Raw genomic sequence first — 26,236 nt, forward strand, 5'->3', positions numbered from 1 at the left:
ACACGGTCTTTCGTATATATTACCTACATACAGTCTCCAGTGTTCGAACGGCTACTTACACTAGATATTTGCTTTAAAATAGTGAATTAAAAACCGCTCGTTTATTACAAAAAGTTCAGTGTCCACTCACACTACCCTGTCACAGGCAGCAAGTCATGGTGCCACACTACTCTGAACTGATCGCAGCCTTTAAGTAGCAATGACAGAGGGGAATGCACAAGCTATCCCTACTAATTCATTCCTGCCAGTTGTTGACCGTCAGTTTACGGTCCCAAAGTTTTCCGTTTGGTTGAAGAGGTTGATTACCACCATATTGTTTTGTTATTGTTGTCGTTTTTTTTTTTTTTCATGGCCAGCAAAATCTGGGGAGAGTATCCGAATCTCGGGGGCAGGAGCTTGCTGTACTCTTTCCAGATTTCGTTCTCCATAGAAAACCAACCTGGGGGTATTCGAACTCTTCAATCAGACCGAAAAATATGGGGCTGTAAACAGCCTACATAATTTTCTAATTTCTTTATTCACTTTTTTGAGTAAACTTGTTTGGCCTACTCGAGAACTCATGATGTATTAATTTGCCAGACGAAACCTGCTTGTTTTATAGCAGCCCTGCAGCATAAATTTTCGTGCATCGCAAACCTTTAGATCCTGTTCAAGGGGCGATGTATATGAAAGGAAAGCGTTATTGTCTCCCACTCGAACCATTATTTACGATACATTGAACGACAAATTATCGCACTTTATTACCTGTAAACACGAACACGTTCATTAATTCGTAGTGTTAGCCCTCAACTAGACTTGCCACAAGTCGAACTCATAAGTTTCAGGGTAGAATAAGTTAAGCAAGCGAAGCGCCCTCTCACAACGATAGCAACCTTCAGAGGGTTTTTATACGGAACTGACACCAGGTTATTTTTATTTATTTTTCTATTTATTTCTCTTTTTAGGTTATTTCTTTATTTAATTTTATATATCTTTCTCATAATTATCATAATTTTTGATCTTCCGGGATGTTCCGACCCTCACTATTTTTCAACGGTCATCCCAACCGGTTTATTCTGACAAATGGTAAGCACCGTTGTCTCTTGTAAACCTCTCAGTCGGATAAAAGTTTGGAAGTGTTTGATAGTCAAAGTGGGTTCCAGGAAAATCGCAAATTTGGAACGGTGGCATTTTGCCCGGACTGAGAGGTCCTGAGAGGCCATTAAGCTGTTTGGTCATGGAAATAACAGAAACTGTTGCAAATTGGAGACGAAGACTCTCAGGCTTCAAAATGAAACACCTGTCAATCGAAATCTTAAAAGTTAATAGGAATGGCTTCGACCTCCAAATGTACTGGAAACGAGTGGCTAGCTATTTATAGCATCCCGGTTAGTCTACTTTTAACTCAGGTTAGCCTACTGCTCACTCTGGTTAGCCTAACTAGCGTTCCGGTTAGCCTACAGAGCGCTCTGGTTAGCCGTAATTAGGGTCGTCACACAACGCTTCTCCCCCACTAACCGAAGGAGACTACTTTATCCGGGGATCTGTAATAGAAATTGAAACTCGAAAGTAAGACAAGGTAAGATAAGATATTGGTTTAGTCGTAGTGAGTGTATGTTGGACTACAGTACAACGAGACCTTTATCCAGGATTTTCGGGACGCAACCCGTTGAAGTCCCGTTTCTGGGGACGCAGACGCTCTTTTTTACGTTCAGCCTAAACTGGGCAAGAATACGAATCGCACGAAAACCTCTAAACCGGCATTCAGTGGATTTTACAATGTACCTACCAAGACTGAATCTCAATGTAATCTTGAGTCAAGTAACCTCTGTTTTAGGACGAGGAAAACGCTTCTCCCCTCACTATCTCTCACTACCCGTGTGATTTAAACTGGCAGGCTTCTCAAAATGGCGGCAGTGAGGCCGTGGGTGTTGCCGTCTCTGCACAAACCTCCCAATTTGTCATGACTTGAGACCTTGGTTCGGCCTCCTATGGCAGTTTTGTTCGAGGAAACGAAATACGGTTTCCGTGACACCAACTAGCGAATGACAGCGGGATCCAAGATTCTAAGAAATTAACCTTTGGCTTTACAAATATTCTAGGAAAGATGACCTCAAAAAGACGAAAAGTTTTGCCTGCGGGAGGAGAGGCCGCCGTTGTTTACATGAATCTTTTTTATCTCTCTGTTAACGACAATCGTTTCGTTGTTGGTAAGAGGACAAAGCTTTGGTATATATTTAGTGGAACAGAACCATACCATAACATTACTCTTGCAGTTCAAGACAACCGGAGATTACAAATAGTGGAAACCACCGACCCCTCCCTTTGAATTCTATGGGGCCTTATTCATTATTGATATGCACAGGCCAACGAGAAGGCTAGACACGTCTTTAGGGAGTGATGGCGGCTACTCTGGAAGATTTTGCCTCAAGAATTTGTAAGGATTATATCAATAGGGGAAAATTTGCGAAACGTTTCCAAAGATTCCTAACCAAAGTGGATCTTCCAGATGATTGGGAAGAGAGCAGTGGCTATGAATTGCAAGAAGCTCTTCCAACTTACAAACATCGTTATAACTGTTTGAGGAAATTTGTTGAACAAACAAAAAACGAGAGCATAACAGATGACCAGTTGGAAGATTTTGTCAAAAAAATTGAAAATGCTGCATATTCGCCCTCAGAAATTGAAAAGAGCTTTTCCTCAATTCAGGAACATAAAAACCAATCTTTTGATTTGTTTGAACAGAATTTTAAGGTTAAAGGTGTTGTTGTGCGGAAATGTGAAAAGAGGCTCAACGCATCAATTTTGACGAAGAAGAAAGACCATGGCAAACAAAAGTTCTTGCTGAATGAATTAGCCATAAACATTAAAGATGCTAGCAAATCAGGAGGAGGATTTCAGCTCAAAGTAGGAGATGTCGTCGAGGTGACGAAATGCGCAAGAAAGGAACAGACAGCATTAGATGCAGAACTAATTAAGTATGCAAGATCTGTGTTTTCTATGTTTTGCTGCAAAATGGGCAGTATACTCTGTAAGAGTGTCAGGTTGCAAGTTAAATTTGTGTCTATGTAGAATTACTGTTCAAGCCAGTTGACTCTATTTTCCAATGCAAGGAAATTAAAAATTACCTTTCATTAGAAAAAAAGTAAACTGGCTTGAAGCATAACCATTACAGAACTTTATAAATCTTATTCATCATTAATAATATCTGTCTGTTTTGCACTACATTTATGTGACATATTAGGCATTCAAATCATTTAAGCTGAAATCAAAGTTCTACAGAATTAGAAAATTTCAAACTAAAAAAATTACATGTAAACCAGAGCATATGGATGCTAAAGATTCTTAAAATTTCATTTTTGGGATTTAAGAACAGAAACCCAGATGTCTGCTGGAATGCAAACTAGAGAAAATTGGAGAAACATGAAAAGCATTCTCTCTTATCACCCAAAGAGTTAATATGGAAGTCGAGACTGACCTGAGTACTGACATGTTTCTAACAAGGTTAATAATACATGTAGATCCAGGTGAAAATTTAACGTCAGTTGATTCCAGTGAGTGAAGAGAAAATTCACCTGTGAGTTTGATTTTGTTGGTTTCAGCTGTATATGTAGCTAGGAAATTTATTGTCAGTTTTGGTTTCATGTTTATTGTTAGGTGTTTCTCTCATACTGAAAGTGAGATGAAAGCATTTCTGGATCATCTGGTGAACTGCTTACAACATGAAGGTACAACAGCAGTCGTAAATGAACTCACAAGGTATTAAAAGAACGCATTTATCTAATATTAGTATAACATTATTATACATGCATGTCGTAATGATTTTAGTTATGTATTTCAGCAGAACCCATAGGAGTGATACTTTGAGGATGAAAAATTAGTATCTTGAACTCAGAAATGGCTTTTCCAGAAATGAAAAGAAAAAAAGAAATATATGTACTAATATTAAAGTTTAATCTATATATGACATTTTTAACAACCATGTAAAATAGTTCTAAACTTAGTGAGTGTATCTGAGATCTCTTCACATGGAAGGACTAGATATTTTCCAATTTGCTGATTGTTTTGCTCTAAAAAATATCAAATATCCATACCCCCCTCATGGGAGGCTTTTTTGTTTGAACCCCCCCTCCCCCTTGAATATTCCAGTTGCAGATTCATACTATCTTTTCCTGAACTTTTTTTGGTGTTTGAGACCTCTACCTCCAGAGTTTGTACGGGTCATGGAAAACCTGGAAAGTCATGGAATTTATTATTTCAATTTCCAGGCCTGGAAAGTCATGGAATTTAAGTAAGGATCATGGAATGTCATGGAAAAGCGATATGCTTTCTGAGAATAAAAAGGCAAAGAGACAGAAAAATGAAAAAAAAAAAGCAGACAATTCAGAAACAGGCTTTAATTTCAGTACAAATAGACACAAGCATGCATTTTATCCATTATAATGCTGGAAAATATGTTAAATAAATGATTGTTTTGATACTACTGTGAGAACAGCTGCTAATAACTTTGGTCATGCATATTGGGAAAGGTTATGGAAAAGGTCACGGAAAGTCATGGAATTTTGAAAGCTTAAAAGAGTATGAATCCTGACCTCTCAGAATCTCCAATGATCATCCAGGGAGGGATTTGGTTATTTTCTGGTGCTGAACATTCCCACTTTTCTTGCTCAGATTTAAGGTGGTCATTTTATCAATTTATCTATAGTTAAGTTACTGTGCATATACATGTGATATTGAACAAAGCACACATTCTTCCTGTATGTAGATGTAAAGCATCTTGGGATTACATTCTTAAAAAAGGTGATGACAAGATGGCCCCGCAGATTTTAGATATTACAGACAAGATATGTTCCAGTACTCAGAAGCAAATGTCACACACTGCCAGAGTAATAGTGAAAGGACTGGAGAGAAGTGTGTTCTTTAAATCAGTTCTTCCTAGCTTTATTCAGAGCATGAAAAAGGAGAATAACAACAGGTAATGATTGAACAAGTAAGTGCCAATTCAGACGCCAAACTTTTCATGAGCTGAACTTAATTCGAATTTGGACCGACCCAAATTATCAAAAGTACGCCTGTTGATTCAGACATCGAACTTAATTCACCAAACTTAATTTAGTTTGAACCAAAACACATCAAAACATCAGCGGTTTTAAGGCAAGGTGTATGCATTAGGTTCGGCACATGAAAAGTTCGACGTCTGAATCAAAGCCGTTCCAAAGCCAAAATTCCCGGCTGAGCTAGGTGGAAGAGTGGCTGAGCTGTTCCAAATTCAAATAGCCGCTCTTAACTGATTCAGACGCCGAACTTTTCATGTACTTAATTCAACATATTAGGTTCGGCTCATGAAAAGTTCAGCGTCTGAACTGGGCCTAAGTTACAATACTAGCTATGAATAAGTATATTAACATTTCTCTTCCTAGTTCGATCCCTATTTGGAACTTCATTTTTGTTGAAAAAATTAGTAAAGAAGCTAAGTATGGTCTCTCCTCTCTTTTCTGTTTATTATTTGTAACTGAAGAGATGTCTCAAAAAAGGAAATTGATTGTAGTTAATAGTCAAGTGACAAACATGTACATGTACAATAAATATTATGGTTTTTTCAAAGAAGTACTCACATTAACTCTTTTATTCATTCTCCAGTGGAGGTACAATCAATACATTCTCTTTAATCAGTCTGTTAATTTATATTTTGTTTGTACATGCAGAGTTCAGAGGGTTTTGGAACATGTAATGAGAGTTTCTCCTGAAAATGGTCCAACACTGTTGCCGATGGCAACAGATCTTGCCCACAGCTTAGTACGTAACTCATCTGATGACAAAACTGCAGCAGAAGACCTGCATACAGAATGTCACAGTGCCATAGAATTTCTTGCAAAGCTGTCATCTATTATTGCTGTAGAAGTGCCTGGAGCTTGTGAAGATATTACAGCATTACAATGGCGGGAACTTCCACTGATACCAGTTACAACTGAGCTTCATGAAGCTAGTAAGTAATCATGCATTCATAACAACATCAAACAGCTGAGAAAACATTATGCATATAGTGTAGTCTATATACAAGTATTACATGTAGATTAGTATGGGTTAAATCATTGTTTATCACAGTCAGTAGGTCATTGTTCCTCAAATAACTTAATAAATGTAAAGACTGGATTCTTTGACTTTTTGTGTCTTTTCAAACTTACTTCAACCAGTAACTCTGGCGCATGTTTTGGTTGAACAAAAATTAACCCCCTAGGGTTTGGAATTAATTTTTCGCCTAAGGCACTATTTGCACCATGCAAAATTTTGTTTGTTTTTCAAAAAATGTGTCATTGAGAATCTACTTTGAATGCAAATAATTTTTTTTCTACTGACCAAAATTTTGTTGAGTTTCACCAAACAGCAAAGATGCCACTGAGCAGCTTTGGAAGTCTTCAGTATCCTGTCAGGCCTGAAAATGTATTCTTCCTTGACACTAGCTACATGGACAATGTAATATTCTTCATCAAGTCATCAATCCCATGCCATCCCATGCAAATCAAATTGAATGCATGCACATGACTACCTCTCCTGCTATTTAGTAGCTCTTAGTAGAGAACGATACAGTGTAAGTGACTCCCGTTCACCTTTACATTGTTCAAAATTGGTACTGTCCAGATACTTTAAAACACTTGTAAGAAGGTATTCAGATAATTCAAATATTTTTTCCCCACAAGAAATGAAAACAACAACAACAAGAAAAACAAAAACGTAAAAGAATTACTTGAGCACAAAACTTTATGGCAATAATATATACATGTATCTTTTTTCAATTGATTGTTGTTTGAGGTTATCTTCACACCTTAAGGTGGCTCCCTATAGTTTTTTACGATCGCATGCACGTTGAGGACGAAAGCTCAAGTAATCTGCGTGCACTCGAAGGAAAACATCAGTGGTTTTGGATATTTTCTGACGTCAACATGAGCACAAAAAGCAAAACTGACAGTGAATTTTCTCACATATGTTTCCTTCAGTGAAATTCCGTAAAATTTGGCAGATTGGTAGTAAATATTTTACTTTAGTCGGAGCTTGTTTTTTAGGGAAATCTATAAGACCAGATTTTTTGCAGCGGTAAAAGACATAAATTTGAAAAATCAAAAAAACTGCTTTAACAAACCCTACTTTTTTCGTGTTTAAAATTGGTATCCCGCTGGAAGCAATGTGTTGTAAAAATTTTGGAAGATTTTACCGAAGAAAATTCAAGAAAATCACAAATAAAGGCACACAAACAGTAAAAACACATTTGTTTGGGCATTTATAATTCAAGACTAAAGCCCAAAATTTTAACAGAGATGATAGCAAAAGACTATTTAATCATTTGTAATAAGTTTGAATGGACTGGGTGTGAAAGTGAATGCAAAAACAGCATTCAAAACATAACACTTACGTGTGCAATGCCATAAATGATTACCCTATGGAGCCACCTTAAGTGTGAATGCAAACAAAAATTTGCACTGTTGCAAATTAATACATGTATTACATCCGTTCTTTGCACAAACACCAGTAAAACTGCATGTAGGGCCTTATCTTCTATAAAATTATTGTCTTCAATGTATTGTTTACGTATTTGAAAACATTAGTTACAAATAAACTTGTGTAATAAATTGCTTATAAATAAGTTTAAATTTGTTTCACAATAATTCTTGTTAAGGTACTTTTGGGCTACATCTTAAAGTGGTATAATGATCAAATTTTTAACCCCTTGATGTTTTAGGTGTATCACATAGAATTCAATGAAAGAATAAAAATGCCTTTTACCATTTGCAAATATCTGCATCAGCTCCAGAGATATTTAAGCTTAAAAATTGTGTAAAATAGGCAAATGAGATGATTGAGGATATGTTATATACTCAACCCAACATTATATCAAGTATATAAATAGAGCTATCTTGGCCAATTTGTTGCACAGACCATTGAAACTTGGTAGGTTAATAGTTCTATCATTAGGAAACACACCTATGGCTATAGAAAATTTTGTTCGCATGGCAACTCACTCTTTTTCAGTCGCCACCCACTTTATTTCAATATGTTAGTGATTTTCAGCTCCAAAAACATTAACCCTTTAAGCCCTAGAGAAAAACCTTATATTTCTAAAATGATAACAGTAGATTGAAAGACCACAAGTAATATACTAGTTGAAAAGTATTGTTTGGGGTATGTCCTAAATCACCATAACAGACATACAAGATGTCACAAATTGAATTGAGGAGTCTGCAAAGTAAAAAAATGAGAACATTAAAAAATACCTTCTTCTTTGCATATATTGGGTATACCCCCAAACAATAGCTTAATTTGCAGCTCTGGGTGTGCAGATTTTTATAAGATATTCACTTGCCTGTAAGGTTATAAAGTGCAAAAGTTTAAAAAACTTGAGGGGTGGTTAATCAAGTCTGATTCAGGAGGGGGGGTATGGTTTTATGCTTCCAATGTGAAGATCTCTCAAAGATCCTTTTGGTGTCCAAATTTGAAAGGAATTAAGTATTAAGCTTATTATTACATTTTGAAATGGCTTAGATAAGAAAGATGCAATTTTCGTCATAGGACCACTTCAAGTGTAAAAATTTCTGACCTAAATCACTTTGAAAATACAACATGTGCACTTGTCTTGTTATATCTTATTCAAGGGTTGAATACGGATGGCTTGCCAAAGATCAAAAAAGAGGACGACTTTGAGTCAGAAGAAGAGTACTTAAATACTCATTTCCAACTTCTTAGAGAGGAATGCTTCTACAAGTTGAGAAAAGGGATCAGTGGGTTTGTGGCAAACAGCAGTCAGTTTGATTCCAAGGATATGTTGATGTACAGGTAAACTTTATTTGATAAACTTACATCATTTTTAACAATTACAAACTTTATTGTTATACCTCTCAACTCAAATGTATTATCAGATTGGAGGAAAATGATTGTGTCACTTGCCATGGGCCAAAACTTAAGCCAACTCTTTAGGGTGAACAAAACTCACTAACTCCCTAGGGAAACAACAACTTCAACTTTAGACTCAAACGTAATCAGGTAGTGCACCTTGAAACCATGGCAAATTTGTGTGCCAGTCGCTGTCAAGCACATATTTTTTTTGCATTTTTTCTATTTTTAAGTTGAGAGGTATACACTGTAAAAAAACACCTAATGACTGGCCTCACGAGAAACAGTGAGTTTTGTTTGCCCTCCACCTTCAATGTTCCCCAAGATGAAGCAGAGGGGAAACAAAACTCACTGTTTCCTTGGGGCCAGTCATTAATTAGTGTTAATTAACTGCACTAATCTTGCCATCTGGTATATGTATGTCTCCATCAATAGAAACAAATCAACATTTAAACCAAATTTTACAGAGGGCTCCTGTTCTGTGGAACAGGATTCCCTCGGAAATCAGATGCCTGCCTACAGTGTATGTGTTGTGTGGATGATTTTAAAACCTCATTGAATGGGAAAGATTATTATTTTTTAACACACTGAAAATTAAAGAAAGTTTTTTTACAGTGTATATATATATATATATAGGCAATTGTGGAAAACGAGGACGGACAACTTCGAGCGAAAAAAATATATATATACAGTAAAAAATCTAAGAAATCTAAAAAAAAAAAGTTTAAAAATTTAATAAAAATAAACGTTTCGGTCAAAGACCTTCATCAGTTGCACTGCAACACTGGAACTGATGAAGGCACAGGCACAGGCACTGCAACTGATGAAGGTCTTTGACCGAAACGTTTATTTTTATTAAATTTTTAAACTTTTTTTTTTTAGATTTCTTAGATTTTTTACTGTATATATATATTTTTTTCGCTCGAAGTTGTCCGTCCTCGTTTTCCACAATTGCCTACAAATTTCATTACTCGAGGTTTGGACTACAAATCCTTTTGGATCCTTCTGGCACATGGCATCCCTGTTGGCTCGAAGCATCTTAACTTTATATATATATATATATATATATATATATATATATATATATATATATATATATATATATATATATATATATATATATGTATATATATATAGATTTTTGTTGTACGTGTGTGTCATCTTTTTCAGTTCAGTAGTTCATTAGAGCTCTAATGTAATGTATCCTGTGTGTAATTTTTCAAGTGACTCCTGGAAAGACCATCTATATGATAAGATATTGTGTTTAAATAAGCATTGATGATGATGATGATGATGATGATGAAAAACGAGAAATTAGATGCATTTCAAGTGCTCCATCTGACTGCATTTAAACTGCCATATGTCACATTTATTTGCCTAATGTACTGTACTACTATTTTTGTTATTCAGAATTATGAAGTGGAAACCCATGCTTAACTCTTAGATTAAATCAGTAGAATTCTACAATTGTACATGTAGATGGTACTTAATGCTGACTAATATTTCCTAACTTTCTTATAAGTTCAAGCTTGTCTTAACAAAATACTCTAAAATCTCTGCATCTGCAGCATTGTGTTGGTGGCAGTCTCTACTGACCGTGATGAGTACTCTCCAACTGCTATGTCTATTGCACTGAAATATACAGTACTGCATTCAAAACCTGATGCTGATGAGTGGGAGTAAGTTCATTGTAGCTAAAGGAGATTTTTTGTTCACATGTCCATGCTACATACAGTAATATGTGTTTTTCTGATGTAATAAATCAATGGCTATTGTACTCTGATAATTGTACAGTACTAACTGAGACGGCATGACATTACTGAGTGATTCCAGAAAATATCCACACTCTACCACGGGTGGCATGAACATTTTAACCCCCCCTTGCCTTTGGAAATTCCAAAATACTCTACCCCTGATGCCCTCCGAATTCCAAAATCATTAACCCCTTCTCCCCTCTGGAATTTCTGATTTTTTTTCAGACCCTTTGGAATTCCCGTTTGACTGCCCTAAAGCTTCTAACGAACAGGAAACTTATGCTTTTTCCCCCTGTAAGAAAATTCCGCTCACAATTTTCAGTCAAGCAAACAACCAACTCAAGTTTGTGTTAACGTTTAGTAAAGTACACCATAGCTTACCCTTCCAAGTGTTATCTTTAAGTTACTTAACACCAAATAAAATGTTTTGTTTCAGTTAACTAGCTTCATATTTTCAGGAGATTAGATCATATTGATACTAGTGGAAGACAAAAGTAAACTTCATCATGTGCTGGCTGTCACCTGCCATATGGAAAATTTCCGTTATTGAGTAACTACTGACCACTAGTAATGCAGCCTACAAATTTGTCAGGCATTCCATTTGGAAGTGAGAGACTGGTGCGAGTTTTTCTCAAAGATCATCATGTTGATCGACAATTTTAGATCGGAAAGAAACACAGACTTAATTTTGTTTTTTTTATATTATTCATCAACTTAAAGGCCTCTTTGATGTGGAGTTCGCTGCACAGCCCATCTGCTCACTCAACCCCGTGATCGTTAAAACCTGCCTGATTGATCTTAGTCCTGCTTCCGCGGTTGGTTCGTGCTTGATTTACAAACTGGAAAAGTTATCAGATCAGCGATTTCAAGCGAAGCTTTCGCCGTCTTCCCCCTATGGAAATTCAAAGCTGAAACCCCCCCATCCATTAGGAATTCCAAAGTGCATTATCCCCCCAATGCCCTCAGAATTCCAGTCCAAGGGGGTGGTCACTGATGTCCAGGTGGAGGTGCTTTTGTTTGTAGTCTTTTTTTCCTTAGCTACATGTACATTTACTGATATAAGCTGGGTAATAATGAACAGTTAAATAAGAAATAGTAATTGGTCTGAGTGGAGTACAATTCAGGAAGATATTGCGCAAGTAATTTCAAAATTGGATGAGCGCGAAGCGCAAGGCTGATTTGAAATTATGAACACGATTACTCTCTGAATTGTACGATAAGAGGTCCAATTACTAATTAATCGTATCTATAACAAATTTTGGAATTAAAAATGTCTTTTGAGAACTTCTTTTGAGTGAAAACGTCTGTTAACGCTTTTCATAAGTCTTGAAAACTGTAGGAAAGAGTGTGAAGGAAGCTATTAAAGAACACGTAGTTGACGTGCGAATCACATGGGTATCCAATTACAAGTATCCAATTACAAAAAGTTCAAATTGGATACCTGTAATTGGACACCCACGTGATCTTTCGCCATTTATGTGTCAAATAGGCGACTGAAGAACCAATCATGATTGAGAATTTTATTATAGATACGATAAGAATTATACCTGGTGGAATACTATGGGCTGTTACCTGATTTTCATTTGTACTGAGTCCTTTTAGCTTTCTTTTATTATCAGTCTTTCAAGTTGCTTTATGTATGGAGATCTGCTGTGCATTTCAATGGACAACTCATTTCAAGAACCCATTTGGGCTACAGTGGAAAATCATGTTGCAGACCAAAGGTTGGTAACCTGAGTAGTTTTAAGTCAAATATAGCTGAAATTGGTGGTTTCAATTCATTTTATAAGTTTTAAATTGTCCAAACTACTGAGTAATTTAAGTTGGCTCCCTACCACCCTGATGCAGGCTGCAAACAAAAGCTGTGCATGCTCAAAGGAAAAAGGTATTGCTATGTGTTTTTCAATAATTTATTATTTAATGAGGTGAACATGACCACAAAAAGCAAAAATGACAGTGGATATTCTTTCCTTTCCTTCTATGAAATTCCGTAAAATTTGACAGCATGGTAATTAATATTTAACTCTAGTTGGGGCCTGTTTTTCAGGGAAATCTGTCGGATCAGTTTTTCTCATTGGGAAAAGACATAAATTTGCAAAATCAAAAAAAAAAAACTACCGGTACAAACTCTACTTATTTCACTTTTGAAATTCATACTGCTGGATCCACTGTACTGTGAAAGGTTTGGAAGAATTCACCAAAGGAAATTCAAGAAAATCAGTAAAGAAAACCATATCAATGGTGAAAACATGTTTGTTTGTGATTTTTTATTCAAGACTAAAAGGCATGATTTTAGCAAAGATGATTATAAAACACTATTTCATCATTGCTTATTACATTACTTTTGATAAGGTGGAGAGAACTGCATGGGTGTAAAAATGATTATCCTATGGAACCACCTTAACCATTCTCAAAACTATTGTACAAATTTTAATAAACTTTATAGTTTATGTTACCACATATTGTGTAACTCTGAAACCCATTGACAAGAGTGACGTACATGTATTTTTATTTTAATAAATTTCAGGATTGTCTGGATTATTCTGTGTGCTGGAGCAAATGACATAAATGAAGCACAGTTTATTATGAAAATGCAGGAAGTTACTGACAGAAGTATGTTTATGTAAGAGTTTCATGCTGAGCCTCTTGCTTATTTTTTGTGTTCAGCACAATGCCAGGAGCCTGGAATCAAATACCCTAATGAAGATGGCATTGCAGTTTTGTCACTAGATGACTGCGGTGTACGTTTTTAATAGAGAGAGTTAAAAGTGTTCATAAGGAAGATCCCTAAGCATAAAGGGACAAATTTGGGATGGTGTAATTCATATTAATTTGGCAAAAATAGTGACAGATGGTTTGAATAATTTGCCAAAGAATATAGACTAAAATGGGTTAGAGGCTCTGAATGACCAGTACCACATACATGTACCCAATGGAAGCTGATCCAAGTATCCTTACCCCACCCCTTCTCCCAGCCACCTCCCTCCTCACCACCCCCACCCCACCCCAGCACTCTTAGACTTACAGACCTGGTTTCTGGCTCAGCTAGGATTTCCACTAACAGCTTCCTTCACTAAGGATGGTTGCCCAGTCTTAATTAGCCCATTAACGTTCTTTTGGGCAGTCATGTACTCATTTTATTTTAAAACTTATTTTTGTACAGTTTCATGGTAGGTATTAGTGCAAATAAAGGTGTCGTTGTTGTTATTGTTGTAAAGAACCCTACTCAGCCTCCACCATTTTCGATGCCATCAACATTATTGATATTGCATGATCAAGCGAAATCTTATTGCTTACTGTAAGTTGTGTTCCTGAGCGTATGTTTAATTATCTGTAATAGTCTCACAGTGATTTCCTTCATTTGAATATGCTTCGAATAAAATATAATAGCCAACTCTCACATGTAAACAAAAACAAAGGTATGCCTGAATAGGGCCGTTTAAATTGGTAGGCTGGTGTAATGGTGTTAATATTTTGACCTATGTTAAATCACAATTCGTGTACTGCAATCTACATTTAGTTGAAAATATCTTGTCATTATAATTATGTAGATGAGCAGTCATTCATGGCAGAAAGTCAAACATTTTACACTTCTTATGCCCCAGCTATGGATGTTTTGAGGCATAAAGGTAAATCCTTATTAGTATTAGTATTAGTATTAGTATTAGTATTATTATTATTATTATTTCCTTAGATACATAGGTAGAGTTGTATACAATTAGATGGTGAAAAAATTACCCCTTGCATTAACAGGTTTGTTTGTTTGAAGTTTAGTCTTCTATTTTCATGTTTGTGTTAAGACGATCTCTTTTGGCAGTTATAGTTCTGACTGAACCCCAGAAGAAAACCTCAGTCAGAAATAATAATGGACAAAATGAAACTAGCTAATGTGGTGTAACAGGAGAAGATGCCATTCCATCCAATTTATTTTTTCCTGCAGTTACTCTAGTAGTAAGTAAAAGTTGTAGAGAAGTCACAAAGGGATTTGGGTCAACCAGTATTAAAATTTGATCTTGAACTTCCCCTACCCTCCGCCCCTACTGCAAATATGTTACATATCAAGGCAAAGTAATGAATGCTTCAAAAAAATAAAAATAATAATTTTAACAACATTGCTTTTTGCTGTTATAGATTGTGTTCCATTTAAAGAATTCTTAGTTTATCCAAAGACAAATGGAGGCAATATGAAACCAGCAGATTACATAAATGAAATAAAACAACAGCCTGACTGGGGAATAATTTTTAAAAAGGAACACTTACCTGACTGTAGCCACCATGAGGACAATGAATCGTACCCACTACTGGAGGAGTTTGATCAATTGAAAGGCCACTGCAAAGCAGAGCTTGATGACACACAACTTGAAGCAGTTGACCTTGCACTAAAGAAAAAGTTGGCATTAATCCAGGTTACAATTCAACTGCCAGTACTTTAGTTTAATTCATAGTATTAGAGACCATTATCAGACCATTGTCACTGGACTTGAGACTAGTGGTAGCCAACTAGTCACAAACTAATTAAAGTCCAGATTCGGAAAGTAGATGTTGTAATGCTACTAGCCGCTTTGGTTAGTGAAAAACAGCAATAGGCCATTTTCGAGTTACCTCGTGCCTCTGTTTCAAAACGAGTCCAAGTGCAAAACCTTTCCTATGAAAATGAGTTTGATTTCCATGAAAATAAACCTGTAGGCGGAACGCATTTTCATATGAATGGTTTTGCACGTAGACTCGTTTTGACACAGAGGCACAAGGTAACTCGGAAGTGGCCTATTCTATTAATGCATGTATTTGATCAAAATCGAAGTTTGCACAGTTGTCATTATTTTGCAATTATTGCAAATGCAAGAGCTGAACTGGGAATGTTGAAAGGTATATACATGTATCTCAAATTCAGTTTATGTAACCTCTGCAATACCAACAGATCTTTTGAGCAAAATGGATATAGGGAGGCTTGCAGAAATTATACTGTACCGAGAACATGACTAGTGAAAAATTTGGCTGGTTAAAGATTCTTTTACCTTGCTAAATCTGATATTTCACTAGCACAGCTTAGTGTGTTGAAAATATATTCTCGATCCTTGTTATTAATTTATTTACTTTCCCAAAATATGTGAAAGGACTCCAAAATATTGTCACGTCAATGAAATTGATGCCTCCCATTCCCAGAAAATTTTCACCTCATCAGGTGTCAATTTTTTTACTTCATTATCCCCATACCCTCCAATTAGCAGTGGAATCTGTTGATTACTGCTTAAAAAGGCAATTAACTAGTTTTGATAATTTTTTAAATTTTTTTTAAGTGATGCAACTTACACGTACGTAATTTTTATCCAAGTCAAGTCTGGTTTTGTCGTACTTGTTTGTTCTATGACTTGCAACAAAATTGTTGTGCACAGGTGCTTTCATGGGCAATCTCTTTACAAGATAAAACACCACATAGTCATATCTTTCATTGTCACTAACTTCGAAGTTGAATTTTGTTGTGAGGTAATAGAGGGAAGTTAGGAATTTATTAAAAATCATATTGGCTTAAGATAGTTAAGACCTCGTTCCTCTCTCTACTCTTTCTCTCCTGAAATGCAAGGCTTTCTTGACAATCTGATCGATATTTTCAATATTCATTATAATAGGGCCCACCAGGAACTGGAAAATCATTTGTTGGTGTAGCCCTGGTTCGACTTCTTTTGTCCATGAATGTACCACAAAATCATGGGCCTATCCTGGTAAGAAAGAAGATTTTTTGTTCAAGAGTTATGCACTGAGTGTACTGGACGTTGTGTAAGTGAACACATGATGATCTTCGTACTAAGCACTCACTCACTCACTCACTCACTCATCCTCATAGGGCCCATGAGGACTCTTGAGGCTGGTTCGTAACAAGCGCCGTCTAGTAAATTATATAAACAACTGCCCCCATTTGGCGCGAAAATATACTTGGATATTTGTCTGCGGACATGATCTGTTCCGAGAAGCGAACAGTTTTCTAAGGGCGTAGCTCTAGGAAAACTGCGATCTGTGAGGAACAGAGAATGTCCAAGGACAAATGTCCTAGCATATTTTTGCACCAAGTGGAGGCTATTGCGTTTATTTTCCTTCAACTATTTATCACGCAGTTTTGAAAACTTGGGAATGTCACTCGGATATTCCCCAGTTTTAGCTGGGGCATATTTAGTCACATGACTAGTTTAGACCAATCACGCAACCGCAAATATTTGATGGATTTCAAACCTTGATATTTTGAATTATTAAACAAGAATGGTCGGTTTCGTGATCTCTCGTTTACTATAAAAAACGTTTCAATGGTCCACACTTAGGTAATTACTTACAAGAATTTTGCCTTGGACCATTTCTTGGAAGATATCCTTGAGAAAGTTTCATCACATGATGTGAAGATTGTTCGTGTGGGACGACTGGCTGAAGGAGCGTCTGAGGAATTGAAGAACTGCTTGTTGAGAGTGGTATTTTTGGCTTATTTTTATGTGTTTGCTTCTTTTTGATTGGAATATCATGTCAAGGCTAGAATACAAAAAGTGTAGCTATATGTATATAAGTACGCTTTTCACTAAGACTAGCATAGCTGGCACATGTTGACTAACACGCGAACATTTTTGTGTTATAAAAAATGCGGGAATTTTTGAGAAGACGAGTGAATTACTTTTTGTATTTCTCGATTGTTCTCAGAGATTTACAAGTATTTATGTAACTCAAAAATTCAAGAGAAACAATTTGACTATTATTTTCCTTAACAGTAATGTCCTAGTAACTGCGTGCGTTCAACCTTCCAATGTATGACAAGTGCATTATTTAAGCAATAGAGCACTTTTTCCCTGTTTACATAGCCTCATCTAAACACGAGGAGGGGGGTAGTTCGGAGAATTCGAGACAGTTATACCAACCCGAGACGCAGTCGAGGGTTTGCATATATAACTTTCGAGAATGCTCCGAACCCCCCCCCCCCCTCCCGAGTGTAAAGATGAGGTTATCTAAACACAGAAAATAGTACTCTATTACTTTTATAAAATTTTCTCAAAATAGGCGTGAATCTAAAATATCACAACCGTGTTTACATACTCTTATCTAAAGACACCTATGGACCAACCAGAGTGCGTGTAGTATATCAGCTATGTTATAAAACACTATGTCATAGAGTAAGGAGCGTATTTTATGACGTTATCATGACCAATCGTGGTGCGTGCCATTCCTTGGATATTTGATAGAGTAGCTTAACTGACCTCAATACCTGGCAAAACATTAAATTGTTGAATAATTCAGATCTTTAAGCTAACCGTTTTCTTAGCTAGAAGATTTGTAAGTTGAATGACGTAACTTGCGCTATCTGTCATACACAACTGGAGTATTTTTCTCGGCTACGTTTTGTAATTCTACAGGTGGGGGGCCGCTGGCCTGAACATAGGTTCGAACAAAAAAGAACGCTGACTGGAAAGCTTTGGGCAATGCGGTCTCGAGTGAGCGAAGCCTTCAGGAAGCTTAAAGAATCCAGTATTTTCAATGCAGAAATATTCTTGAATGTATGGTGAATTATTGTTATTATATAGTTATTGATAAAATCCTTTTGTTCCTAAAATTTGATTTCTTCGTCTCATGAATAGACCTTTTTAGCTTGGGCGGTTTGCTTTCCCATTACAGACCACGTGATATTCTCTAGAGAATATTTCTTTTATTGAGCTAAAAATTATTCATTCACATTCACACGACTATTAAATTTTGAAAATTTGAAAGCAAGAATTCTCAAGAGTATCATCACATTGTCTGAAATGGGGCAAGCTTGAAAGGTCCGTAGAAGATACTATTTGTATCTTTCATATGTGAAGATATTGACGACATCATTATTACGAACCTGTCAACCAATAATATTTGAACGTCGTCGAAGTTGAATTGTACTCTTTAACACAGAAAATATTTTTTTTGAGAGGCAAATAGTCCCGACCTTAGTTAAGGTGACCACTGCTTTTGGTTCTTTTCAAATGAACAAGAAATAGAGATGTCTTCGATTTTGATGTTTCATCAATATCCGTTAAACTGTCATAAACAGAACATTACATGGCCGCTAATGGGAATACGAATTTTACATTCTCGTGCTGATGGCATCTCTCACTCGCTCGCTGCTTTCACTAGTGAGAGAGATCATCGGCGCTCGACGATAAAATTCATATCCCAGTGCGGCCATACCCTCTATACCATTGCCAGAAAGCTTGTTCAATTTTGTTTGCAAGGAGGCTTCAAGAGACCAGATTAAGTGCCTTTTGGTGGATACCGAACACGAGACAGTTGAGAAGTTACTTGATAAACAAGATTATGGTGGTCTAAAATGTACGTAAAGAATATTCATACTTTATCTATACATTTTACTTACGTTTCTTTTTACAAGAATTCTTCCCGCCGAAAAAACAATACATGTCCTTTCCAGTAAAGTGACTATTAATTTTGGCATCAGATCGGAGTATGTGCTACTCTGTAACGCACCACTTTAACATAAAACAATGTTTGCGCTATTCTGTTCAGTGACCATTTAACACAAAATCAAAGCACGTGTCACTTTGTAACGTACCATTCAGACATGAAAGCAATGTTTGTGCTATTCAGTTTGGCGACTACCTACCTTGAAAGCGATGTGTGTGCCTGTTGCCCTATCTAGTGTGTTCAAATGAGGTCACGATGTTCAGTCCCATGCAAACAATGGAATTTATGTCCTTTGCGAAATGAAGTTGATTTTCTGTTATTTTGCAAAAATTTCCTTATGTCTGGGGCACCTCAATATGGCTGCCTTGAGAACACTCTGAAACAGTCGCGGGCTTCTCCCATAGCTTAACCGTATGCGATGATGCAGTACGGCGAGGGTATGGTACAATTGGTAGTGCATGCAAGAAAACAGCTTAACTGTTTTTGACCTGTTATTTTGATGAAAACAGCGTTTGTCGAAAAAGCCCTGAAAGAATGGCTTCCCAAACTGAAGAAATTTGACAGTTTTGCACGTAAAGAGAAGGTACCTCCAGAGGAGGATGGGAAAGCAAAACGCAACACTGAAGACACTGCTGCCAAGTCCCAAAAGAGGTGACTGTATGTCGATTATTTTAAAAACTCCTTGGTTATTCCTTTGGTTTTGCGTACAGCACAACATTGTATGCATTTGTGACGGATTCTAGAAGCTCAGAATCTTGGTTTCAATTCTTGACTTCCTTGTTGTTCTCAACAGCATTTAGCTAATATAAGATTAGCGTTCCTTGTAAATTGTTGTTCAGCTCTTTGTTTTTGACCTTCGTTTATCTGAAAAGTTAACTTAAAATTGACTGTAAAAAAGGATCCCCATAGAAGAATACATTAGTGTTAATTGGCTTTTACTTGTCAACCAGACTACGTGGTCCTGGTGGACAAGTCCCATGTTTGGCATAACATTGTCAAATAAAAGGACTCGAACATGTACATTCCTCATTTTGTTTTTCGTTTTTGGGGAATTCAACCGTCACGGACGTTACATTTAAACTCAATTTTGAAACTTTAATTTAGCACAGACAAAGGATAAAATGGAGTTGTCCAGTTTTCTATTTATGAGCATGTTTGTGCCTACTGACATGTTAACCAGGCTGTACAATTTTTCCAACTGACTGATTTCTATTAGAGATATTGAGTGAAGAAACACTGTCGGACGTTACATAAAAAACAACCACAATATTGAGCGCATTAGTATTTATTCAAAATTCCTGTGAAGCATCAGGGGGTTTTGTATGAACTGTTCCAAATATATGCAGTGAAGGGGTTGTGTGACCCAAAAAGGCTGATTTCACTTGAACTGACATTCACAATTTTGCAAGGGCACTTGAACTTTAACGTCGCGGACGTTACAACCAACCTCGCGGATGGTACGCTGTGTGAATCATTGCCAAGTATGGAAGACAAATAGCTTTTCTGTGAGGTTATCAGTCATATAACGCAAGACAGGCTAATATTTTGTGTTATTATGAATCAAACTGGTTGGCACTTGATGTAAAACCCCTGAAATACCACAGCACAGTTTGGGGGACACAACATGCTTTGTACATCAAGTATAACCTGTATTTGAGCCTGCTCTTGGCATTCTGAGCCTGGAAAGGTATGTTAGTCACCAGAATAACCAGTTCATTTGCGGGAGAATAGGAAAAAATTGCAGTTTTGTTCAATTCAAGGTTTCTTTACAGAGTTGGCGCAACTACTTATTGGCGTAGACAAGGGAAAACAAAAGGATCCCGCACTTTTCACACATTTTTCTACTTCTGTTGTTGTTCCTCACTTTATCAAATAATGGAACATTTGAAATTCCAGAGCAGTCAGTGGTAAAAAAAACTCTTGAAAGTAATAGGAAACAAAAAGGGTTAAAGAACTGTTAGAAATGACTATGTTCATCAGAATGACAGAACCTCTTCTATTGTTGAAATTTCAGAATAGTTTACAACCCACTTGAAAGCTGACTGTCTTTGTCAAAATGTTTGTTAAGTGAAACTGGACCAAATCTAGAAGGAGATATGGTCTTGTGATGTAATGGTTTGGCTTTTGAAAACCGTTTCAAAATGTTTTTACTTAACTTCTCAAGCTCATTAATAATTCATCATCATCATAATAATTTAGACAAAGGAAGTCATGACTGTGACGGTGTTTGGATATCTGATCTTATTATTAGGAAAGCATAGATTTTTACGATTTTATTTCTCCGTTTTCTCCTTAGTTTTAGTTTCGATTGAGAAGATCTTTCAAACACTCATCAAACAGTGTTTGACCACATTTCCAAACACCTCGAAGTTCATCAAAAATGTTCCGCTGCGCGTCATATTTTTAACTCTCTTCTTCGTGTTTGGAAATGTGGTCAAACACAGTCTTTCCTGTTTAATATATTACTTAGAAAAGTGTAATTCCAGTGAGGGACCTTTTCTGATGCAAGTGTTTGAAGTCCCTTATACTCGCCAAGTTTGATACAGCAAGTTAAAAAAAATTACTTCGTGCCTGTTGTTTACTGTAAAAAAATAAATACTTACTTTGGGGACCCCCCTTGAATACATGGTTGTCATGTTTCTGTGTACTTTAACTTGTCCACAAAGTAGAACAGGGTATAATTTCATGTGCAACCTCTTTTTAAAAATCTGGATTCTGACACCACTCATGTGGAATTGCCCTTTTACCATTATCCAGTAAAAATGTCCTAACATTAGATCTCCTAATTTCTCTGACGTATATTTGAGGTCAGCTAGTTGACCTGTAAATATAGGCAAGAAAAGAAAACTGCTAGGAAGAGGTTCATTTTTAGCATTTGTAGCGTCAATGTAAAGTTCTGTAAACCTTGCTAGGTTCTTTCCATTTCTTCAGGATTCAGCCGCATTTAAGGGAGTGATCTGGGTAAAAAAATTCTTCAATTCTTATTTTGAGTCGAAGAAAATTGTCATTATGAAGAAAAGTCAGGGAAAATTAAATTAATAACACCGCTGATTAATATTTTTGAAGCCTGGAAGAAACATCTCAGGGCACTCTGATCAATCTCAATGATACTGTTCTTTTAAAAACTGCTGTCTGGTGGCAACCATGTTCTTGTACTTTTAGTATCGTACTCTAGATCTGATCCCTGAACCTCGTGGGAGGCGCAGCGGCTCAGTGGTTAGCGTGCTGGAGTCTGGGCTATTGATTTGTGTTCTTGGGTAGGAAACTCTGCTCTCACAGTGTCCCTCTCCACCCAGGTGTATAAATAAGTATCAGCGAATTTAATGTTGGGGGTAACTCTGCAATGGACTAGCATCCGATCCAAGGGGGACGAAATACTCGTAATCACTTGATGTCCAGAAACCAGAATCAACTTGGGCATGATGGACATGTTTGGTGGTTAAATAAATTTGTTTATGTTGTTGTTAGTTCTACTAGTAGCAAAAAGCAGAAGAACAAAGAGGATCAAGAGCAAGAAAACCCAAATGACCTCAGAGATCCTACTATGGAGCAAAGAGAACGACTTCTTGCGGTGGATGAAGAACTTCTGGATGACGAAGACAAAGAAATCATGGACAAAGAAATTAAGAAAAAGGAGGCTCTTGTACCACAAGAACGTGGAGAGACCATTGATGAAACGTGTACACGCAAGCTAATTTCTATTGATGAAACAAGTAAATTGTCATTCACTCTGATGTATTAACCCCGCGGAGAATTGTTCTTTAACTGTCCAAAATGATTGTGTGATTGTTTTTATTTAGCTGGCCAATTATTCATTTGAAAAAGATTGTGGTGACGTGCTCTGAGGGAAGCGGGGGCTCCCACATGAAATGGACCCCTAAAGGAGACCAATCTGGGCGTGGCTCAAGCTTTATTTGACCGCTAAAAGATACCACAAAAAACAGACAAATACGTATGAACTACAATCATGGCAGCATTTATTTCTTTGCTTGTAACCTTAAAAAATACCTAATCAACTAAAAGTAGTGGCATTTCTTCCTGAACACCCTAATTCAGATCAAAATCAGTGATTTACACCCTGAAGGAACACGACGAACACCCCCGTCCTTTCCATATGGGAGGCCCCCCAGAATACAGCCGCCAACCGTCACTCCTGTCTGCATTGATGTTGATGGTGTTGTTTTCAACCAATGTTGTGCAAAAGCGAAGAAATTGTTTCTACGTATACATATCACTGGATGTGTTTTAGATTAAAAATGTTTATGGCTGAAATACATGCGTTTGACTTCAGAGAATGCCCCATAGTGATCAAATCACTTTGCCAGTGGACACTAAAGGCATACTCTAGTTTCAAGTTCCTCTTCTGCTGAATACTGATGATTGTTTAGGACTACTTGTGACTACTTTGTGTTTAATTATATTTATGTTTTTTTTTGTCAGATTTGCAGCGAAATCTTCTGAATGCCAGCAAAGTGAGGGAACTTAATGAAGTTGAACGAATTCAGCTTGTGTATGTTTTTCAAAGCTCTCATCGTAAGAAGGCCTGTGCAGAGTTCCTGGCTGTCAGCCAAGCATACATGCAGGTAAACTCAAAGCTTGCCGGCAGACTGTGTATGGTCTTATTGAATAAGGTGGACTATGGGAAAGGATTTCAGTTAAATTATTAGTTCTAAACTCCATTTAATCCAACACAAGAACGTCTTCTGCTGTGATCTCGGGTAATGGTGTTTTGGAACTTCGCCCAAGAAACGACAATGTTTGGTTAAAACGTGAAACGCTCTGTAAATCAGTTACATTGCGTTGTGATTATCGGTAATCACATCATTTTACTCTCATTTTTGTTGGTAACTTGCCAGAGAAACACGGGAAGATTTCCATTAGAACAAAAATCCCAGTTATAATTTCCAGACATTTTCATTTGAGAAAGGAACAGCATTTTGGGGAATTTCTGGAAAACCTCGTGGGGTAAACCCAAACGTTTGCAAATTTATTACAGGGAATTCCCGTTCGTTCGTTCGTTCGTTCGGAATTTCCTGTTGAATGGTTCGTATTTCGGAAATTCAACATTTCTCTAAATTTCTGGAAACTTTCGCGGGAAATTTCCGTGCCATTTGCCCATCTATCGAAAAATTCAGGGGAATTTTCAAAATTTCTGGCCGAATGGAAAGTGCCCATGTTTTCTCACGTATGGATGGGGATAGCAAATACCGTTCCCTTAACTTACCCACAGATACATCAAGAGCTGGAAGAGTTAAAAAATCAACATAACATTGAAGTGATGAGAACATGCGATGTCATTGGTATGACTGTCACTGGTGCGACAATCAGGGCAAACCTATTAGGTAACTACGAAAGTAGCAATCTTAAAATGTGGTTCTCTTTACTAATTGCCGCTATTTCTCTTAACATTAGCCATTGGAATTTGTTATGACATGTAGATCTCAATTGTCAGCTCTTAGGTGGCGTAGAAGACACAGTTGATGTAAAGCAATAGAGAACAAAAGGACAAAAGATCAAGGACAACAAAGGAAACAATGTTGTGTTCTATTGTGATGTGTCCTGTGTCTTCTACACCAAGAAGGAGCCCAATAATTATTATCCACAACACCAATCTGCTTAACAGTTCGTTAATACCGTAAGTGACTATTCGGGAATGAAATGGGATTTTACTCGCTGATGGATCTAATCTCTCTTGAGTTCAAGGATGTTCTGTTTTGATTTCTTGGCAGCTGATATAAAACCTTCCGTGATGATAGTCGAGGAGGCTGCTGAAATCCTTGAAGGACAGCTTGTTGCTGTCATACCACCATCTGTTCAACATCTCATTATGATCGGTGACCACAAACAGCTTAAACCTCTTGTGCACTTCCACAGACTCAAGAAACATCATCATCTTGATCTCTCTATGTTTGAGAGACTTGTCAATTGCAATTTGCCTTACAAGCAACTTAAATTTCAGTCCCGAATGAGGGATGAGTTCGTAGCCTTGCTCCGAGTGTTGAAGATTTATAAGGAACTGGAAACAAAGGAGGTAATCACTGACATTCACACGCACTTTAATTAACAATTAGACTTCGAGAGCGAATAATCTTATTGTTTTAGTAAAATCTATTAGTCGCTCAAAACTTTATCTAAATCCTCTTCACAGACACTTCGAAAACGCAAAGAAGCGGCCGCCATTTTGTTAACAAACCCACACTACCAGGCTACTCGCTATCTATAACAGAATAGATAGTGAGAAGCCAATAAGAGAACGGCAGTATATTTATACTAATAAACGATAGCCGACTCGGCAAGTACCACTCATGTGTGGTTTGCTCATGGACAATATAATTCGAGCTTGTGGTCATCGTTGTCAAGGAAACATAATGATGCTTAATCTTGTTGTTTTACATTAATTTTTTTGTTTCTCTGTTTTCAGCGTGTTCGTAAAAATGTTGTCCCACAATGTGTTGAGAAGAGCATGTATTTCTGGACGCACAGAGAATTGGAATCAGATTCAAAGAATTCACACAGCAAGCTAAATGAAGCAGAAGCAGAAAAGATCACTGAAGTTGCTGAAAAATTTTGCAGAGAAGGGCAAGTTCTGCCATCTAGGATCACAGTGTTGTGCTCATATCGTGGACAGGCAAGTTTACACTCTAGCAGCTCGAAATGAGAAGAATCTTAACAATATCCAGATTTCTTTTGCACGACGTTCTGCTGAAAACTTAAGCTCTATGCCGAGCGTTGTGTTCTTGGGGGAGACAATTTACCCTTAAAATGCCTCTCTTAACCAAAGAGTATAAAAGCGTATCGGTGAATTTGATACTTAGGGTAACACCGTCAAGGACTATATCCAATCCAGGGGGTAGTAAAGTACTCCTAGTCGCTTCATGCTACAAAAACCAGAGATAACTGCTGGCCGCCTGGGCTCGAGCGTAGTAGTAGCTCGCGCAAGGTGTCACCTGAATGAATGAATCAATACCCTTTGAGAGTAGAGTAGAACAAACAAAAGAAACAATGCCTCTAGCCCCAAAACAGTAACAGCTGCTACACTAACATGACAAACAAAATTTGCAAGCTTACAGGAGCGGTTACACGTCCGAGACTTAACCCTTACATCAATAACAATAATAACATTTAAAATGCGCATATTTCATAAAATGTTCAAATGCGCATGACAAGATTAAAAACGGAATAAAAAGGCTAAAAAGCTAAAA

General features: G+C 37.0%; 1 protein-coding gene across 1 annotated transcript in view; it reads left to right on the forward strand.

Moving 5' to 3' along the window:
* The first annotated feature begins 1,858 nt into the window (after positions 1-1,858).
* Positions 1,859-26,236, forward strand: part of LOC110055809 (NFX1-type zinc finger-containing protein 1-like) — a 33,491-nt gene continuing 9,113 nt past the window's right edge. Inside the window, exons 1-20 of the mRNA XM_089287241.1 lie at positions 1,859-2,957; positions 3,637-3,738; positions 4,745-4,954; positions 5,685-5,965; positions 8,625-8,805; positions 10,431-10,541; positions 12,236-12,340; positions 13,144-13,229; positions 14,168-14,245; positions 14,748-15,022; positions 16,244-16,336; positions 16,928-17,071; positions 18,002-18,142; positions 18,848-18,944; positions 19,544-19,685; positions 22,503-22,747; positions 23,475-23,617; positions 24,265-24,376; positions 24,764-25,065; positions 25,456-25,662. Of these exons, the coding sequence (XP_089143367.1) occupies positions 2,380-2,957; positions 3,637-3,738; positions 4,745-4,954; positions 5,685-5,965; positions 8,625-8,805; positions 10,431-10,541; positions 12,236-12,340; positions 13,144-13,229; positions 14,168-14,245; positions 14,748-15,022; positions 16,244-16,336; positions 16,928-17,071; positions 18,002-18,142; positions 18,848-18,944; positions 19,544-19,685; positions 22,503-22,747; positions 23,475-23,617; positions 24,265-24,376; positions 24,764-25,065; positions 25,456-25,662 (3,633 nt within the window). The 5' untranslated portion in view covers positions 1,859-2,379. The remainder of the gene's footprint in view (positions 2,958-3,636; positions 3,739-4,744; positions 4,955-5,684; positions 5,966-8,624; positions 8,806-10,430; positions 10,542-12,235; positions 12,341-13,143; positions 13,230-14,167; positions 14,246-14,747; positions 15,023-16,243; positions 16,337-16,927; positions 17,072-18,001; positions 18,143-18,847; positions 18,945-19,543; positions 19,686-22,502; positions 22,748-23,474; positions 23,618-24,264; positions 24,377-24,763; positions 25,066-25,455; positions 25,663-26,236) is intronic.

Source organism: Orbicella faveolata, unplaced genomic scaffold (genome assembly GCF_042242905.1).
Source record: "Orbicella faveolata isolate gen_17 unplaced genomic scaffold, um_ofav_v1 contig_14, whole genome shotgun sequence".
Taxonomy (NCBI): domain Eukaryota; kingdom Metazoa; phylum Cnidaria; class Anthozoa; order Scleractinia; family Merulinidae; genus Orbicella; species Orbicella faveolata.